Source organism: Gadus morhua, chromosome 4, assembly GCF_902167405.1.
Source record: "Gadus morhua chromosome 4, gadMor3.0, whole genome shotgun sequence".
Taxonomy (NCBI): Eukaryota; Metazoa; Chordata; class Actinopteri; order Gadiformes; family Gadidae; genus Gadus; species Gadus morhua.
The window spans coordinates 20643998-20664596 of NC_044051.1; the positions used below are offsets into that span (position 1 = coordinate 20643998).

General features: G+C 43.0%; 3 protein-coding genes across 8 annotated transcripts in view; 2 read left to right on the forward strand and 1 right to left on the reverse strand.

Annotated features, from left to right (window-relative positions):
- The first annotated feature begins 3223 nt into the window (after positions 1-3223).
- Positions 3224-10054, forward strand: purg (purine-rich element binding protein G). Its single transcript, XM_030354959.1, has one exon. It carries the CDS (start codon positions 3609-3611, stop codon positions 4644-4646), a length of 1038 nt encoding a protein of 345 aa, XP_030210819.1. The 5' UTR covers positions 3224-3608; the 3' UTR covers positions 4647-10054.
- A 1165-nt stretch (positions 10055-11219) lies between these two features.
- setd9 (SET domain containing 9) lies at positions 11220-16290 on the forward strand. Of its 3 annotated transcripts, none has more exons than XM_030354761.1 (7): positions 11220-11461; positions 12116-12309; positions 12696-12845; positions 13052-13175; positions 13312-13421; positions 14878-14983; positions 15208-16290. In XM_030354761.1, the coding sequence occupies exons 1-7, from the start codon at positions 11325-11327 to the stop codon at positions 15296-15298; spliced, it is 912 nt and encodes a 303-aa protein (XP_030210621.1). In that variant the 5' UTR covers positions 11220-11324; the 3' UTR covers positions 15299-16290. The 3 variants fall into 3 exon arrangements, with proteins under 3 accessions (XP_030210621.1, XP_030210622.1, XP_030210623.1); XM_030354762.1 differs by having other exon boundaries at positions 11257-11461; positions 13321-13421; XM_030354763.1 differs by having other exon boundaries at positions 11257-11461; positions 12760-12845.
- The window catches only part of LOC115542486 (tenascin), a 30864-nt gene continuing 25901 nt past the window's right edge, over positions 15637-20599 (reverse strand). For 3 of the 4 annotated variants that reach the window (XM_030354758.1, XM_030354757.1, XM_030354755.1), the window contains 8 exons: positions 20161-20304; positions 19739-19869; positions 19365-19497; positions 18860-19011; positions 17954-18050; positions 17491-17652; positions 17104-17267; positions 15637-16870 (listed from right to left, as the gene is read on the reverse strand). In XM_030354758.1, the coding sequence (XP_030210618.1) occupies positions 16760-16870; positions 17104-17267; positions 17491-17652; positions 17954-18050; positions 18860-19011; positions 19365-19497; positions 19739-19869; positions 20161-20304 (1094 nt within the window). In that variant the 3' untranslated portion in view covers positions 15637-16759. The remainder of the gene's footprint in view (positions 16871-17103; positions 17268-17490; positions 17653-17953; positions 18051-18859; positions 19012-19364; positions 19498-19738; positions 19870-20160; positions 20305-20599) is intronic. The other variant, XM_030354756.1, reaches the window with a different exon arrangement.

The following is a 20599-nucleotide window of genomic DNA, read 5'->3' on the forward strand; positions in this document are numbered from 1 at the left end:
ATCTTTATCTCAGAGCAAACATTTCTCAGCCACGAGGGAATGTTAGAATTTATTTCCTGTTTCCCCAAATACTTCCTTTTTTTGTTATTATCTACATCCTGTTAATAATAAAAGCAACAGGCTGACTGAGAATGAACCACACTCAATGTAAATGAACAAAGAAAGCCAATGGAAATGTGGGCATACCCATAAAAGAAGAGCTATCACAAATTAACAGAATAAATTGGACAATCATTCAGCCTATTCTATGTACGTGTAGGCCCAACTAAACATTGAAGGGTTATTTGCTTCAGTGGGCAGCGGGATAATAAACTATTGTTCAGCTTAAGGGTTAGGGTTTAGCAAATATTGAGTTCATAATGCCATTTAAATTACACATTTGTTAGTGCCAACCTAAAGCCCAAGAATGTGTGCCAGACTGGCTTTTGTAGCCTTACCCTACGTTGAAAGTTCAGAATCACTGCGTGTTGGTGACTTGTGTTCAAAAGATTAGAATTCTGTGGCCAAAATGTAATGGAAAAACAGGAGTTTCTTTGATTTCTTGGTTTTTTTAGATTAGTTATTACTTTCTAGGAAACTAATAAATCCCTCAACATACTTTACACAGTGGGAGCAGCAACGTAAGGACCTGTCGTGTAGGCCTACAATATCAAGAATACAACTTAAATACAAATAATACTATGAATTATGTGGTTCAAATAGTCCTCACTTCAGGAGAATATCCACTAGAGGGCGACGTTGTTCTTTCCAGACGGGTCGAGATCGAACTCGTCAAGATAAATCCCCCCGGTGGCCGAGGTACAGATATGTTGATACCACTCACTGGTTACCGCCAACATCTTGCAGGAGCGGGAGTTAATGAGGCCTACACTTGATGTTTCTCAGCTCAGAATTATCAATGAGCCACCTACACATCAAGTCTACTTTAAACAATCCTTAGCTATGACAGCCATGACATCATAGCTATCATAACTTTAATACATCTTGTAAACACAAATGAAGCTTCTGCATTTCAATTTTCATTCAACAATGTAAGCCTGTGCCCGCCGCCAACCCTAGCAAACAGAACCTGGTTTTTAAGAGGGTTCAGCCAGGGTTCAGCTGGTCCACTGTGGAGGGGTCTGCCGGCCCGCTAAGGACCAGGTGGCGGTCCCCCTGGTGGTAGCACATTGAGGACCAGGTGGGGGTCCCCCTGGTGGTGGCGGTTCTGCTAGCAGGTTGAGGACCAGATGGGGGTCCCCCTGGTGGTAGCACATTGAGGACCAGGTGGGGGTCCCCCTGGTGGTGGCGGTTCTGCTAGCGTGTTGAGGACCAGGTGGGGGTCCCTCTTGTGGTAGCCTATTGAGGACAGGGTGGGGTTCCCCTGGTGGTAGCCTATTGAGGACCAGGTGGGGTCCCCCTGGTGGTAGCGTGTTGAGGACAGGGTGGGGTCCCCCTGGTGGTAGCGTGTTGAGGACAGGGTGGGGGTCCCCCTGGTGGTAGCTCATTGAGGACCAGGTGGGGGTCTCCCTGGTGGTATCTCATTGAGGACCAGGTGGGGGTCCCCCTGGTGGTAGCGTGTTGAGGACAGGGTGGGGGTCCCCCTGGTGGTAGCGATCTGGCGGTTCTGCCAAACCCTGCCCTGGGCCACTCGATCTCGGTCCTCGGGACCCCTATAGGTGGAGGGCAAACGGCCCCGGAAGGCACCCTCTGAGGAAGGCCGCAGGAGGTGCATGACTTATGCTGGGGTCCCGACAGAAGCGGGTCTATGACCCTCACTGCCAGGGGCTGGACTCTGCTCCGGGTGCCCAGGTATGGGCCTCCTGAGAGGAGAGTCTCTCCCCCACTACAGCGGAGCGTATCACCGGCAGCCATCTCCCCTCCGTGCAAGGCATCTACAACAGTAGATGCCTGAGGAAAGCAAAAAAGATTCTAAAGGACAACAGCCACCCAGGCTATGGACTGTTCTCATTGCTGCCGTCTGGTAGACGCTACCGGAGCATCCGAACACGGACTACCAGACTCACAAATAGCTTTTTCCCCCTGGCTGTAAGGCTTCTGAATCAGAAACACTGAACCTCTGAACAGTTGCCACCTCCACCTACTCCCTGCTCCCCCACTCATACAATTCACTTCATAGATATATTTGCACAATTTTAAAAACTTTTAACTTATGCTTAGCATTTCTTTTTAACTTATTCTCTATTCACACTTAAACTGCTGCTAGCCCTTCTACTGTACTCTGCTACAGAGATATATGTTGTTTTTTAAATTGTTGTATGTTAAATGTTACATTTTATTGTCATATTGTTTTAGAGTTTTATGTTATTTTTGTTATATGTATGACGTCTACTGCGTAGATGAATGATGCTTGCCAAGTCGTAAGAATTTTGCTGTGCTGAAGCAATTTGGTACATGCAACAATAAACACACTTTGACTTTGACTTTGACTTTGACACTATCTAACCCACCGGTAGGGCTGGACCGCCGTGAATCGTAGTGGAACAGCCTGAATGTGGTCTACAGGGTGCGGCTATTCTAGAGGAGCCAGGAGGAGGTGATCCAACAGAACCCCCCCCCCCCCCACACACACACACACACACACACACACACACACACACACACACACACACACACACACACACACACACACACACACACACACACACACACACCCCACAAGACCCTGGGTCCCCTGGAGGGTGGGTTGTGGGTTGTAGGCTATGTACTGGACCCAGACTCCCTCCACATCCCCACAATAGTGCACGGTTCCTCTGCATTATCATGGACTGGGACTGGATGCAACCCTATCAGGCCCTGGGTGGAGTCAGACATTCATCACTTCATCATTTATGTGTGCATGTGAATGATTTCCCTTCACGATCATGGGGTGAAACCCTAATAGATGACGAGGGCAATAAACATATTACTATTGTTACTATTATTATGTATAATCCTATATTTGTATTTAAAGATTGTATAGCCTGTATCTATGTCAGGGGGTTGCCTGTGCTAACCTGCCACAAGAAAAGATTTGATGTGCAATTCTACATGTGAACCAAATGCATGCGTGTGCGCATACATGTGCTACATATGACGTGTTTACCACATGCACACGTGTAGGCGTACATTTGCTACACATGCAGAATCGTCAACAAGTAACACAATAGGAACAAACCCCCGTGTTTAAAGCATGTCTCTTTAACGGCTAGATTTAGCTGCTGGGGAGGAGGGGGGGGCGAGGCGAGGAGAGGGGAGGTTCATCGAGTTCATGTGGCTGTCTGAAGCAGAGCCTCTAAACACCTTCACTATTTGACAGACTTGCAATTCTGACAGCCCTAAAAAGAGCCAAAACACATGTCAAACGGAGCTGAAGACTGTTTGAGGTCATGCAGCAAAAACGTCTTAGATGAAATGAGCTGGAATACCCTGCGGTTGACTTTTAAACGGAATCCAAATGGATGGTGGTTACAGTAGCGACCATTTGCAGGTCATTTAAGGTAGGATATCTTTCCAACTCATCACCAGGCTACCCATAAGCTACAACAAGTTGACTTTTTACACACCATCTTTGACACAAGGAATGGGATAATTGCTCTCCGTGCACGGTGGTACAGGTTCTACACACGATGGCTGATATGTGCTGTAGAGCGATGGAGCGAGGCAGAGGACGGGTTCCGTCTGACGCTATGCCGCGACCTGGATACCCCCAGCACTATGTGCAGCAGACTGGCACCCAGCAGCCAGGGGTAGACATCGAGGAGCTCGCCTCCAAACGGGTGGACATCCAGAAGAAGAGGTTCTACCTGGATGTGAAGCAGAGCACACGGGGACGCTTTCTGAAGATCGCCGAGGTCTGGATCGGACGCGGACGGCATGATAACATCAGGAAGAGCAAACTAACCCTCTCCATGTCCATGGCTCCCGATCTCCGGTACTGCCTGGGAGATTTCATTGAGTACTACGCTCGCATTGGGCTGAGAGGCGCGCTGGCGCCACTGCGGATAGAGGAGCAGAACAACGGCCAGGGCCGCCAACCTGACGCCCACAGGAGGCGGCCGGAGCACCGAGCATCGCCGGTGTCCCCGGCCGGCTCTGCCGCATCCGATGAGAACGCCCACCGCGTCCTGAAGAGCGAGTTCATCGAGCGGGACAATAGGAAGTACTATCTGGACCTGAAGGAAAACCAGCGGGGCCGGTTCCTCCGCATCAGGCAGACCGTGATCAAGGGCCACGGCACCATGGGCTACTACGGCCAGGGCATAGAGCAGACCATCGTGCTCCCGGCCCAAGGGCTCATCGAGTTCAGGGACGCGCTGTCACAGCTGATCGAGGACTACGGGGACGAGGACACCGACGACCGCGGCAAGGGCTCCAAGAACTGCGGCGGCGAGGAGAGTCCGGACCTGCCGGAGGCGGCGTCCTTCCGCGTGGACAACAAACGGTTCTACTTCGACGTAGGGTCCAACCGATACGGCGTCTTCCTGAAGATCAGCGAGGTCAGGCAGCCGTACAGGAACACCATCACGGTGCCGCTCAAAGCATGGGCCCGGTTCGGGGAGAACTTCATCCGCTACGAGGACGAGATGAGGCGGATCATCTCGTGTCAGACCGAGAAGAGCACGGGCGCGGAGCCGGGGGAGGACGCCGAGGAGCCGGCGGACTAGCGGGCGGCCAGCGGTCCAGCAGTGAGTTGAACGGTGGAGCAGAAGAGACAGAGTGATAAGAACCTAGACATCGTAGCAAATCACGGTCATGATGAAGGATCATAATGCAATGCTGTACTGTATGCACTGATGTAGGCTACTGTAACTATTGCCGACTACAACTTTTCTCTTATGCTGTTGATGTGTCCACTGACACCGGTTTCAATTGGTCAGATGAACACCGACGTGTCGTGTTTTAACATCCATTCACGTTTGAAAAAGATGAAGTCCTAAGCCCGATAAAGGATGCATGAGGGCGTGAAGACGCTGATACTGCACACGTAACGTTGGAGTGCATATGGTGCTTTAGTGTGAGGAGGCCCTTGGCTGAGGAGAGATGGCAACTGATAGCTTTTCATCCATTAATCACACCTCCATCCTCATGGACTGGGTAACTATGGTCTGTTCGATTTCTTAAGGATCCATTTGATTGGTAAAGGATCAATATCACGTTTAGGCTACCTATTAGGCCTACCCTTTTTAGACTTCGACATTGGATATCAAAAATAATAAAAGGCCCTTTACTGTCACTTTAATGAGAAAGGCTTGCACCCCAATTTAATCAATTAAACCAATTAATGAAAGTAGATTTGCTCTGCCTTGCACAATATATCTATTTTGTATTGCCTTATTATCTAGAGACACCTCAATCCCGACATTATTATTCCTTTAAAAACCTTGTGGATACTTGAAACAAAGGCCTCGAGATTCATATTTTATACATAGATATAATTATGTTTCGTATAAGAACGCATCTTTGTAATTAGGAATCGAGTCAGAAAAAAAGATAAAGTTCCTAACTTGTTAATGTTCGATCACATACCAAATTATTTGAGCACAAATGAAACTAATAACCATATAAATCCAGACCTTGCATTCTCCAATGTTTGAAAGAGCGTCTGGCTTCAATTTCTTGACAAACCTTTCATCTTGTTCTCCTATGTATGCCTACAGCTTAACAAAGCATAGGCCTACAATGATGCTGGTCCATGAGATTAATCTCACTATGGCTGCCTGGATAAGAACCACTTGTTTGTATTTGACAATGTCAACAGTTCAACGTTCAATGTGAGAACCAAACGAAGGGATTAGGGGTTGATGATCCAACATTTTGTTGGATCATCAATTTTGTTGTTTGGTTCTCTATGTTTAATACATGTGGTTACAGATGGTCAAAGTTAGGCTACTTAGAATTTTGGGTCCACATGCAGATCTGATTTTAGTTTTCTGCTCAGTGTCGACAATAAAGGCTTATTAGTGGCATGGTTTTGGTGTTTTCCCGAATTGTTAATAATCTTGTTTTAGATGTTTATCTTTCTTTGATTAAGGCAGATATTAGCCTTGAGCAATGGGAAGCCAATGACAGTATTATACATCCACATGTACAATTCATATTGAGGTTATTATCACGCATCTCTCCGAGTCAGTATGTTACTATATTTCCCACAAACCATCATCAGCGTTTTGAGGCCTGACTAATGCTGAAGTTAGCACCTCTGTCTGTTGTGTACAGCAGTGTGTTGCTCACGGTGAGGCGTGACCCATCCACACTTAGATAAACCTCCCTAATGTACAGGCAAATTCAGGGACAGACATCTTTTAAAAATATCAATTCATTGAAAAAATTAAGTATTCCAAAAATATGGTAAACACGGCTGTTCAATTAACATTTGGGCCAAATCCCCTTCACCTTAAAAAAACCTAAACCACATTCATCTGTTTTAGAGTGCAATGAAATGTGTTTGTTTAATGAAGTTATTGGTGTGTGTGTGTGTGTGTGTGTGTGTGTGTGTGTGTGTGTGTGTGTGTGTGTGTGTGTGTGTGTGTGTGTGTGTGTGTGTGTGTGTGTGTGTGTGTGTGTGTGTGTGTGTGTATGCCATAGTATAGAGTTAATATAGTGTGAGACTCTGACCTAGCTCCAAACATTCTAAGACAAAGGCCATTTGAAAACCTTTTAATATCAGGACAAAATATTAAAAGGTTCCACTTCCTTTTAATATCTTCAAGTTGGCAGACAATGCATTACATTTAGTCCAATATGTTTCCCTGTTTTGATGGTGCTGGAACAGAGAGTTAATACATAGCTTAAATTAACAGTGATTAGGCTTCCTCATGAATTGCCAAATAGGGTAAAAAGAAAGATAGGCAAACATGTTAATATAGAAAGGGCTTAAAATCTTTCTTTAACTGGATTTTATTTTGTCTTTAATACCACTGTGCTATCAAATCTGCATATGTGCAGATTTTCCAATTTTGTGTATTCCATGTATTATAAACAAGAATGCTATGAAGTTGTACTATGAAAGTGGATTGTATTTTTGCGATTCCTCTTTCAGTGGTAGGCTATTTTTTATTTTCTTGTAACCATGAGGTGATCTTTCTTTGCCAAAAAGTTGTGTATTGTGCTTTGTCTATATTTGCTATTTGCAATGTGTTAACATTATTTTTCCTGTGAATACATTATCTGTCTCCAATATTATTACAGATCTATATGAAAACTAAAAGGCATTACGATAATTAAAGGCACAATTCATGCATTTTCTAATAATTTTAGAAATGGATCATGCCATACATGTAGGGTACAGTAAATAAGCAGTAACTATACAAATCTTAAGATTCACAGTAACACATTTTAAGAGAAGGATAAATTTAGCTAACAAAAATAACCTTTTTTGTTTCCTTATTGCGAAAATAAATATTTTCAGCTTTTCTTAACTGATTGATAGTTTGCTGAAGATTGACAATCATAGAGTTTTCTCTTTTGTCCCTCAGAAGTAAACTTGATTTTTAAACCTTACCCCCATCAATAGTACATAATATTTACTATGTTTGCCCTGACTTTGATAAATGATGCAAAATGCCACCATGTATCTATTCCCTGATTCCCTAATCTCCCCTGCCCTCTGAACGCACAATATATAACTGATGTACATATCAGACAGTGATGTTTGATCTATAGGGTCTTTGTAGGGTCGTTTGTTGATTTGTACCAATAGCTCTTATGGTACAATGAGCTCCAAAACTCCCCTGATCTTGAAGTCTGATTTATAGCCCGATTAACCTTCTAATTGAAAAGTATTGTTTTTCGATAAGGATTTAGAGGTTTCTCAATGGCTCCTTCTAGCATTCTTCAACAGCTTTCCTGTGTACTGATGCCTTTAACCAGACGTCAGCAGGGCAGGCTTCCATGCAATGTTAAAAGAGCTAATTTGATACCTGCATCAGAATCAGCCATGAGGACATCATGTAACAAAGGAACACATCTATTCAAAGAAGCAATATCTCCTATCAATTTTCAATAAGAACATATATTTCAAAATTTGATCCAAATAAAGCCAAAATTAAAAAGCCAAAGAAATTAAAGATAGACGGGATAATGACTAAAAACACCTATTGGGTAACCCTAGAAAAGATAGCATTTTGATTATGGATTCAAATTATACTATATTTATCATTTCCCAAACTTAAAGCTTATCCAAAAATCCCTCCCTACTTTCATATATGTATTCAATGAAGATTTAGCATAGTTTGGTGTACCATACCTAACATTATCAAATTCATCTTGTTATTTAAGTACGGTTGCAGGAATGCCATTATGAGGGCTATAATGGTCAATACATTCATAAACAATGTGCTACAATGAAAAACTTGAGATTTATTAACAAACAGACCTGAAGTTTCAAACCTGAAGCCTTAACACCTTTGGATTGGATTAGGGTTGTCCATTAAAGTAATTGTTAGTGCATGTATCACAGTTTCTCCTTAAGAGACCAATCAACCAATAAAGAAGCTAGGTATGACATTGCAAATGTAATAAATGCCTAATTATAAATCATACACTATCCAAAGCATTAAACAAAAAAAGATATAGATCCAATCTTTGCTTAACATATATACTACAATTAAGATGAAGAGAATGAATAACTGATAAATACTCTTACAATATGGAATAGTTCAAGGAGATAGTATGCACTTTATCAGATTTATATAAATGTTACTATTCAATAGTGGTATTGGACAATAAATAGTGGTGTTGGAGTTGGGCTTGCTATGTGTAACATAAACAAACCTTAATTTCCGTTAAATATTAATGTTATTATTTGTTTTAAAATGTTAAAAGCTGTTCATAAAAACTGGGACTAAAAAAAACGTATGAACAATCATAATGTAGACTTTTTTTTCCAGGACAGTCAAAAAAATGTAAACGTTTTTGTATTTCATTAATAGGTTTACAATTTGTTTGTTTTTTTCAATGTATGCTACTGTACTGTATTCATATTTGGCTTGTAATGTTTTAAGAAGTTTCAATATTTTGAATTATATCCAAGGAAAAGTTTTAAAAAGTTGCATGCCAAGAGCTGGTAATGTAGAATAGAAGATATACTGTATAAACACCAACATGTGTCCATGTGCACATTGTATCGATGCAGCTTAACGCATGCTATAGGGAAATGTCTTGCACCACTGGTAAGTGTTTCTGTAAATCTGTCATTTCTGGTCTATACGGTTATCAAGAAAAAAGAAAACAAACAATGTCTATTTGTAATTATTTTCTTTCAATACATTGCATAATTTTGTTTAATTATATAGGCCTACTAATATGCTAACTTATGATGATGAGAAGGTTAGTTTGGCTAACTTATGACATAATTGTGGTCTTGTAGTTACCTAAATATGAAATCTAAAAGTGTTCATAAACTACCATTATAATATTCCCTCTTACCAGTAACTTTGATTTGTTAGGTTCCCTGGTGCTCTTTCCTGCCTTTTTCAGGAGTATATGATAACATAAGTCCAGTATAACCAGTGGAGCAGACACGTGGAAATGTAACTCATTAGTGCTGTGATGTGGCGAGAGACTGGTCTCCTCCTATTGTCTTCTGTGGATTAATGGGAAGAATGTGCACAAAACCAGCGGTTTTTGTACTGAAATTATATCAAACTTTCTTGTTAATAAATCAAAAGATGACAAACAAAACCAAATTAGCTTAAAGAGCTTCTTTCTTTCAACGTAAACGGGTCTGGTCATTAAACTAGAGTCCCTCAGAGGAGACAGCCCCCTCCATCAGCTTTGTAAAGCCCTATGTACCACATGTGCACCCCCCTGTCCCCTCCAGTTGGAGGGGGGCTGCTCCTTCTGCGACTTATGGTTCTATTTCTGGAGCCGTCTTGATTTGTAGGCCTGCAGCCAGCTGGGGCCAGTGTATCTCTCTTCAATTAACCATTTACACATTCGGGTTTAGAAATGATAATGATTCCAATCATTCTGATCAGCGAGCGAGAAAGAACCAGAAAGCCACATGTGGCCTGTAAAGCCATTGTGTCAATAGTTATAATAAAGTAACACCTGGTTACTGGTACGTCTTCAAGGATTGTTGGTTTCAGCCTGACTACTACAACACATTTTTACATGTGTTACATGGAGTTAACTGGCAGAAACACTCCTCTCTGACTACCTGCCTTGCTGCCTTGATTAACTGACTTAACACAAACTTTCTGAAACTAGATTAAGATAAAGCTGAACGTTTAAACCATCGTTCACAGGCCAAAAACCTTGGGGTCCTTTTAGTTTCAGACCTTGGTTTTAATCACAAAGCCAGCCTTTTGCCTTCTATGTAATAAAGACAAAGTAATACCATATTTAAATGGATGCTGACGATGTGATGATTTGGGGCAGGTGGGGCTAGTGTCCCACTCTCCCGTCTCACACTAAAATTGAAAATGCAAAAGCTTGGGTATTGGCCGATATCAGAGGAGCACACATCACACCTGCTCAAACAACCCTCCGCTGGTTACCTGTCACTTTGAAAGTCTAAAACTCCTTTATTGGTTTTTAAGTCATAAATGGCCCTAACCCTAGCACCGGAATTACCATGCAGACACGTTCACCATGAAAAACCATGAAGATGCCTCTGGCCTGTCAACAGTCCCTCGGACCAGTGCAGAACCTGCGGCCTGCCAGAGGATCTGACGTTTGTCCATCTGTAATCTCTTTTAAACGCAATTTGAAAACATATAATTTTAGCCATGCATTTTGGGGATGTGTTATTTCTGTTTTGGTTTTTATTATCTTGTATTATTTATTTATTTGTATTTATTTCATGAATATAAGGCACTTTGTCTGGTGTTCGTGGTTAATTAACTCCAGGTTGCAATATGTTGTTGATGAATTTAAGGGACCACAAAATAGTCCCTGTTCATAGCAACACAATGTGTCTCCAGAGATGATAATCCAGTCCAATCACATGATGTTCATATTATGGTGATGAAAGAGAACATTCAGAAAAAAATAAAACATGTGCAATATAATACATAATGATTGAATGACTTAGCACCTGTTCATTTCACCCAATTGCTCGATAGAAAGGTAGCAGGCCTTTCATCGGTGTGAAAAAAAGTGTACGTGTGCAGCATCTGTCTTCATTCTCAAATGTATACATTCTGTTGATTTTAACACTTTAGAGGCGGAGAATACAAAGGTTTATAGTCTTGTTTTGTTTTATTACTTTAAATGGTCTCGACTGTGACCCTCCCCAGGTGGAGCATGGGTGAGCAGCAGGGGGCGACCACACACTGGGAACTGAGTGATGCAGAGAGAAGAAGAATGGTCTGCAAAGTCAATCTGAAAGCCCCACATGAATGTGTTACTATCTGTTATGTCCAATTAGGTCGAATGTCATGATCCGTGCTGCATTGACAAAATTTCAGAACAAATGGAGGAACTACCGACACAGATTTGTTCCCTGGATTGCGCTCAATCTCCGCAGAAACGAGGGGTGAGTGATTCAGATCCGCTTGGACTCGTCTGTAAACGAGGAGGTCCCTGTCTTCTGAACCTCCTGGTTTATACGTCTGTCTTGATGAGGCGTTTGATCAATTAATATCCACTCTTATTACTTGAAATTCAGACCTGATTTATTTTAAGTCTCCCCCGACACCGGTCACATATCCACTCGACTCGATGCTGGACGTATAAGATACTTGAACTACAGCATCCCCTACTGGCGACCAGATGGATCTACAGGCACAACATAGCAACACAATCCTTCTTTACAAATCAAAGTGCACTTATTAATGATCCTTTTCTAGAACTAACCATATCTACTGCCGATATTTATATATTCATGGTCAAGAAATACCGAAACGGTGGCTTTGAATTGACCCAATATTACCCTGCGCTCCGTATTAACACTCAGGGCATCTTCTCATGCCAAAGTAACTACAATGTTATTTGAACATTTCCTCTGTCGTCTCGAATAGGTACCAGGACAGTGATTTATGTTGATACATCTTGATTTTTTCCTTCTACGTCTACTTTAACTAACAAGTGGTATTTTTCGACGTATGGTTACCACCTTCTGTGTGTGTGAGTGTGTGTGTGTGGCAATTGTCCACATGCATTTTGTGACAGGTTGTGGTGCATTTCCTAGGTCTCTTCGGCATGTCACAAAAAGTATTCAAGACAAGCCCATCCACGATGAGGTGGTCTCTGAGACTCTGCTGAAACTCTTTGGGGCGCTGCTGGAAAGAGACGGAGCAGATGGGAAACAGAGCCTGAAAGAGACTCGTCTAAGACCAAAAGTAGTCCAGACCAAAAGTAATGATGCCAGGGAGATGCACGAAGGTAAGGTTGTTACGTCTGCTGAGTGTATCCTGCTGCTCCTATGGATGTTGCTTCCCCTATGGATGTGTCAAGCACATGTTTCTGTGTAGCAGTTAAGCGGGCAGTGATGTTGTTTTTGATCCAGCGACTATGGAGCTCTTCAATTACTTACTTAGCTTAGGAACCCCACACGGTCCCCCTTAAAGAGACAGCGTTCATTTAAAATGTATGAAACTCATTAACTTTGCAGAATGGATTAATTGCTATACATTAAACTATATATTACACTCCTTCACGGCAGGGCTCTAGCAATGTCACACAATATTTTAGATTTTACAACTTTGTATTGTACATTTTATAATACGCACATTACAGTGATCGCCTCTCCTTGTATTTGTGTTGTTCAGAAGGGCGGATGGCTGAGAGTGATGATTTGATATTTCAAAGCATGGGTTTCTGCATCCACCGTAGACCCAGCTCGGTCCCCCTGGCTGGAGTCGGGGTCTTCATCACCAAAGGATGGGTTCCCAAGGGGACGGTCGTGGCCATGTATCCAGGTGAATGGCATTGCCTTACTCTTAGGCCTGATCCCATTACACCCCGTCACGCGTAGGGTAGGGCTGTCCAATAGTAGTTTCATTGAGGGGTAGGGGTAAGGGCTTGGGCCAAGGGGTTTAATGGGATTGGGCCTTAACGAATCATTGATCACATTCACACCATTAGTTTGTCCCGTCTGTGACTTCTCTGACCACTCCCTCAACAGGCACGGTCTATGAGGCTTACGAGCCCATTTTCTTCCAGTCGCTCAGAAACCCTTTTGTGTTTCGATGCATCGACGGCGTTCTGGTGGATGGTAACGATAAGGGGATTTCAAAACTGGTGTACAAGTAAGTAAGATTCCTTGATTCAACAATGTTTACTTAATTTCCTTAAAATATGATGTTCCCTGAACTGAATTGCATCGTTGTGTGAATGATGTGTAGTGTCTCTGTTTTTTATATACTGTTTTGGTTCGTTCTGTAGGTCATGCAGCAGAAGAGACATGCTGGGCCCGTACAGGTTAAGTGATTTCAGTTGGCTGACCAATCCAAAGAACCCACTGGCTATTGGCCAATACGTCAACAATTGCAACGGTACGTCGAGGTTCACACTGTTGTTCTGAATTGGATGGAACGAATCTTGATGATGCTACTTCTACTTGGGGTTAGGTACTCATGTCACCTACACAAGCGCATGTTTGGTGTTTACACAAGATAGATATGAGTGTAGTTCAGTGGCGGCTGGTGGTTTTTAAAGTGAGGGAGGAAGGACTGCGCGCTTGGTTGCCATTGGCCTGCTTGCACTGTTGGTGTATGGTGGCATAATAATGTGAGACTCAAGTTGTTTCAGGGTGTTTTGGTGAACTACAAAATAGCAGGGAGGGAGTTATGTGAACAAAATGTATACAAAGCCACCAGTGGCATCACTGTAATTTGAGAAGGAAAGGATGCAAAGCATATTAGTCAAATCAGGCCTACTATTGATTTGTAAAAGTAAATAAAAAAATCTGGGCCTATTATTGGGCCTATTTTTGCCCTCACTGACTGAAGTTATTTAGCTATGTTTATTTTCAGTTACAATTGCTTGTAATGCTACCAGTAAGTCATGCGTACCTAGCAAACCATGTAGCACTCACAACACTGACGTTGCCATTATTTCTGATGACCTTGATTTTGGGAAGTGGTCTACCTCTTTCTGAATGAATGGAATGGTTTTTGTAATAAGACGTTAACAATGTCCTCCGTTTCCAATGTTTCCATTGTGCATTTAGGATCTCGCTATCGCAGATTTCACTTGCTCTGCGTCTCTCAGACTGAGCACCGCGGCAATGCAGACCGGGTTTGTTATCGACAGCGTTGCCAGATTGGGCAGATTTCCCGCCCAATGATAATTTTTCCAGCCTAACATGGTTAAAAGTAGCCCAATTGGGTGGGAAATCGGACCAATCTGGCAACACTGCTCAACATCCAGGGATCCTGCTTATTGGTTCATAGCGCAGACGGATAGATTTTTGCGCGAATCAGACTCCTTAAGGTCCCACCCACTCAGAGGAGGATTTTCCTCCTCTCTCCCATTGAAACCCATGTTATCCACCGGCCGCCAGTACTTTCGAGAAAATGAATGGGAGTGGACGGCGGCGAAGGGAGGACGTTCCTCCCTGAAGTAATTGTCAATAGGCGATAGGGGGTGCTAATGTCCCTTTACCTAGGGAAACGAACATTATATATTCAAAGGCAATAAAGTAGTCATATTTAAGGGCATTAATTCATTACAATAGTCGGGGCAATCTACATTTTTTATTCTCAACAATTTTAGGGAGGATCTTCCTCCCTCTCCTCAATGGAGAAGCCTCCACTGGTGTAGTTAGTATTTTGTGTCTCAATATGAGATAACAATCTTGGGTCTCACAAGGAAACAATCTCAAAGAGGCAGAAAGATAATGTGTGCACAGTCATATAGCTGGTTATTTTGTCAAAAAAACTCTAAAGTCTTCACACATTTCTTTTTATATAATATAATTAATGGAATGTTCTCTTTGCACCACTGCAGACTCTCCTGCGAATGTCTGCTACCAGGAGTATGATGTCCCTAGAGTGTTTCCTCTTGAACTTCATCAGTATCTTCCAAATGTGAAGTACAGTCATGAAACACAGAGGTGAGATTTAAATTCAATATCCAAAAACTATTTGAAAGAAATTCGTATTCTATTGATATTTTCTCCTCTGCACCTTACAAAAAAGCCAAAAACATTAATTGGGGTCATTTTACATAATTATCGAATAACACTGTTGTTGACTAGATACTTATGGAGTTGAATATATGTGAGAATGGCATACTGAATGATTACGATTTTGTGTTTTTGTGATTTTGTGTTTCCAGGCCTATAAGATGCATCGTCCTTGTATCTCTTAGAGATATCAGTCCTGGTGAAGAGCTCTTCTCTAACTATTACACCATCGTGGAATCGTAGTCAAACTGATTCACTTGGACATAAGTTCAACTACCTGTATTTATAATAAACAAATACAATTACTGCCCACAAGAGGGCAGCACCTCAAGTCCTCCATTGCACTTTAGGCCTTTGTCCAGGAATGACGGGAGGAACAATGCTCGATACTGACTATCTAAAAAATTTGCTTTTATATATATTTTCGTATTTCTGAATATATTTTAGGTATGTAATGACAGCAGAAATACAACAAAAGTAATACATTTGTTATTTGTATGGTTGTGTTCCAAGACAAAAAACACATTGACACACTTATTAACTGAAAAGAATGACAGGCAACAATTTACAAAGATACTTAATATATTTAAGGTTATTTAATCAGAGAGAAACATACATTTTCATCAAGTTAAAACAAACAAAACTTAATTTAAACCAGTCGTTTGTGGACTTTTTCTAAATCTTCATCTCCAGAGACGGCTCTCCTGGTTCCAACACTAAACACATAGTATGACAACATGTCAAAATATTCAACAAGCAACATCTTCTGTTTCATCATCTTCCTTCAAAGTCATCCTAATTAATTATCTGTGGTTTAAATAGTCATTCCAAGTAGGCCTGCTAAAGACGGAGTCATGTGTAAAATGTACATTTAAATGGGAAGCGTAAGGTCTGGTAGCGCGTGGCATGAACCCAGCCAGGGTTTGGGCTTTGATTCCCACTGGGACCACCCATACTAAGAATTTCTCCACTCAATATTATTATATAAATGCGTCCACCAAGTGGTATTATGACATTTACAATGTTTTTTCTAACATGTTCTGCTAACACATTAATGTGGTACAGTTCATACTCACTGAACCCTTTCCTGTTGACCCTTTCAGATATTTCCTCATACAGTGTGAATATATATTATTTTTAGGTAAAAGTTTATAAGTCTTTTAATGTTTGGCAGTTTGCGGGAATCTTTCTCATGGAATTCAATTTGTCAACATAAAAAACAGTCATGAACAATATTACAGTGTCTAATCACATTCTCTAATCTATCGCACATTATCAACACAATGTATTTGTTATCTGGGCGTTCTCATTTACCGATAGAATAGTCAAGCACAGTTCCTACAGCCATTAAGCATCACATCCAGCACATGATTCTCTTATATTTACCTATATTAATGTAATTTTTTGTCGGGAGATTCAAATAAAAATGTCTTGACTTCAACCTCAGTTAAAGGTAGGTTAAGCAATTTATTATAGAAGCATTTTGTGTCGTATTTCTGGAAATTATCTTGGCACCTTGACAGCAATCGGTCTAAAGCTAGTCACATGTTTTGGGGATGTGGCTTTGAAGGGAGGCCTTAGGGGTGGGGGGGGGGTTATTATGCTTGACAAATAGACTTAAATCTGCCCTGTATCCCCAAATTGCCAACCCTACCTTTAACAATGGTATTTGGGGGTTTTGGGGTGGGGTTTGGGTTCAGAAATCTATGATCTTTTGCGTCTGCTTTCAAAATTACTAAAGTTGACCGGTCTCATCTTCATCTCTGCAAACTGAATGGAGTGCTCGTGTCCTTTCCAATGGAACCAGTTGATACCCTGTTGAAACAACGTGGAACATAACATCATCCAAAGACACACTCATTGTTTTGAGCCCCATCCCCCCTACACATGTTGTAATGTTACACATTTTATTTGTGCTGACACAAACAATCTTTGTTGATAAAATCACCTCAAAAAAAATCTCCTCTAGGCAGACTCCTCCAAAGGTTGTTTTCCTTTTTCTTGGAAAAGATAGACATTTCTAGTATGTATTTATTTTCTATACATACCTTACTATGACTTTCGTCGGCGTACTTCCCCATTAGGTTGACACGATGACAGTTTTTGTACCAAAAGGCCCCCTTATAGGACAACGCACAGTTGGTAACGGCAACGTCGTTATCGTTGTCGAAGGTCGAGAAGGGGCGCCCATGGTGGTAGGTAAGGGAATCACCTGGTGAAGGCAACACATTGGATTATTAAATGTACTGTAGATTGAGCCCATGATGCTCAATCTACAGCAAACCCAAAGCAGATCCCTTACTATTAAAATTTAAACAGGAAAAACAAAGAGATAGATATAGATAGATATTAAAATATATTATAATATGCTTGTCATCTAAGACGATGATGATGATGACCATGGGGACTCTTATTTTGTTAAACGATTCACCCACCAGCAGTTCCGCTATAAGCGCCTAAGTAGATCTTGTAGCGGGTCCGCGGCTCTGCGATGGTGAACTTGTCGTACTGTGCATAGGCAGTCTCCGCGCCGTCTCCCAGGTCCACGCGTAGCTCGTAGTTGGCCGAGTTGGTCATCTTATGAAGATTGGCCAGACCTGCGGGGATATCACCATCAGAATGACGTCATTGGGAGAGAGCGAGAGAGAGAGAGACACAGAGCCAGAGAGAGACACAGCCAGAGAGAGAGAGAGAAAAAAGAGACAGAGATAGAGAGAGAGATACAGAGCCCGAGAGAAAGAAAAGTTGTACAATTCTGTAAATGTTTCAATTGTTGTTTCCTGTTAATTGTTCAAGCTGAATTGCAAAGTTAATGTTTTTTTTCCTTGATATTAAATATTTTAATGGAACTGAGGTGAGGAAGAGGAAGGCTAATATTATTAATAGACCAAACTTTACCGAGCCAGAACTCCTCCTCCATGTTCCCGAAGCCAGCCGTGTAGTTCCTCCAGTTCCTGAAGAACTCCTGCTTCCCGTTCTGGCGTCTGAGGAAGACCTGTTGGAAGATCGCCATGGTCACTCTCAGCCTCCTGCTCAGTGTTACGCTGAAGGCCCCAGTATGCCTCAAACTTAAACTAAAGGATGTTCGCACAGACAAAATGGCCGGTTGCATCCAGCACAATGCGCCACATTGGGCTTCCATCGCCTTAGACTGCGCAGCTGCAATAGTCCAACATTTCCCAAAGGCCCAAAAATACACACACTTTATTTGCTTCATATTGCCATCCCTAATATCAATAGAGGAAGCAGTACTGCTTACGAGACAGACACACAGACGGGCAGACAGGTAATCGGGCAGGCAGACAGATACATATGTTTAAGAAAGAAAGACAACTAAATGCAAGATGTCTTGCAGCAAACAGGCGGACAGACAGGCAGGCAGACAAAGACATATAAAGAAACCGATAGACAGATCAACAGACAGTTAGCCAGACAGGGAGAGACACAGATACAGACAGGCACACAGGGAGAGACAGACGGAGAGACAGACAGACAGACAGACAGACAGACAGACAGACAGGGAGAGAAAGTCAGACAGACAGAGAGAGACAGGGAGAAACAGACAAGCAGACAGGGAGAGATAGACAGGGAGAAACAGACAAGCAGACAGGGAGAGGCACGCAGACAGGGAGAAACAAGACAGGCAGACAGACAGACAGACAGAGACCGACCGACCGACCGACCGACAGACAGACAGACAGACAGACAGACAGACAGACAGACAGACAGACAGACAGACAGACAGACAGACAGACAGACAGACAGACAGACAGACAGACAGACAGACAGGTGTATCCTCCTCACCAGCCAGCCCCCCTGGTCCGTGGTCATGTCGCAGTAGGCCTGTGTGGGCTGGTTCTCGTCGCCCCCCAGGTAGACGGTGTGCAGGCCTGAGGACTCCTCCCCGTTCAACAGCACCTGGGCGCAGTCCCGGGGGCGGCGGTACAGAAGGCCTGCTGGGGGAGACACACGGCACACTGTCTGGTGCCGCACTTCAACATGCCTCAACACATATCTCAACTCTTAAAGAGACTGTGTGTGAATATGTATTGTTGTTAGATTGATGAGAAGAAAATAGAAGAATTAGACATGTGTGTGTGTGGGGGGGAGTGTGTGTGTGTTACTGATGGTGAAGGTGGAGCTGAGAGGCGGGCTGTGTCTGTGTGTCTGTGACTGTGCGGATGTGTGTGGGTTCCTGGTGGTGAAGGTGTTGCTGAGCAGGGGGGCTGTTTGTGTGTGTGTGTGTGTGTGTGTGTGTGTGTGTGTGTGTGTGTGTGTGTGTGTGTGTGTGTGTGTGTGTGTGTGTTACTGGTGGTGAAGGTGGTGCTGAGCGGGGGGCTGTGTTGGCCTGCAGCAACGGCCTGCAGGGTGACGCTGTAGTCTGTTGAGCCAATCAGGTCGCTCAGGGTGTAGGAACTGGCAGTGGGGCTCAACATCACTTCCTTTAGCACGTTAGGACACACAAACACATCCACACCACAGACACACACACACACACACAAACACACACACACACACACACACACACACACACACACACACACACACACACACACACACACACACAGTCATACACACATACACACACACACATACGCACACACAATGACATACACGCAGAGTGCAGTACAACGAGGTACATATCTTTAATTAGTAGATCTTTAGGGCTAGGTGGGCCAGTACCTGGACGGTTCCGTCTCCAGCAGAGAAGCTGAGTGTGTATCCACTGAGAGCCGAGCGGGGAGGCCGCCAGCTGAGAGTGGCCCCGTCCTTCTGGATGTTGCTGGCCGTCAGGTCCCGGGGGGAGTCCAGGTCTGCAGGGGACAACAACCAAACAAAGTCTAACGCCAACTAGTGGTAGCGCTCAAAAGCTCAGCGAGTAACGCATTGGATTTCCCATCAAAAGTTTTCAGATAAAATCACCACAGATTCATTTCCGAAATGTATTTTAGATCGGGGAAGTCCTAATAATGTATTATCTACTGCTAAGAATATCTAATGTGGTGGTACAAGAGTGTGTTTCAGGAGCGTAAATCCAACGTGTCCCATAGAGTTGTTAGCGTGTGCGTTCCAGTTCTAGCAGGTATGGGTGGGACCCTACGTGCCTGTAGTGAAGTCCACGGTGGCCGCGCCACTCTTCTGGCCGTCCTTCAAGGCATACACCTCCACCGTGTATTCAGTGGCCGGGACCAGAGAGCCCATCTCAAACTCAACTGTGTTCCCCGAAACGTGCTCCACCACTGGAGTCACTGCAGGACGGGGAGGGGGGAGGAAGGTATGAAGCGTTCCACAGGTCAGCGAGTAACGTGTTGATGTTCCCATCAACAGTTTTTAGAGATTCAATCAACAGATTCTTTCTGTTGTCTCCCATAAGGTCACTCAAAGGACAATGAGACAATTTTCATTCATCCATTCATAAGACCATTCAGACACATGACATACATCAACACCCATTCAAACATACAACATTCACACACCTATTCATACACACATTCATACACCCATTCATACACACATTAATTCATACACATGAAGTTCACACAC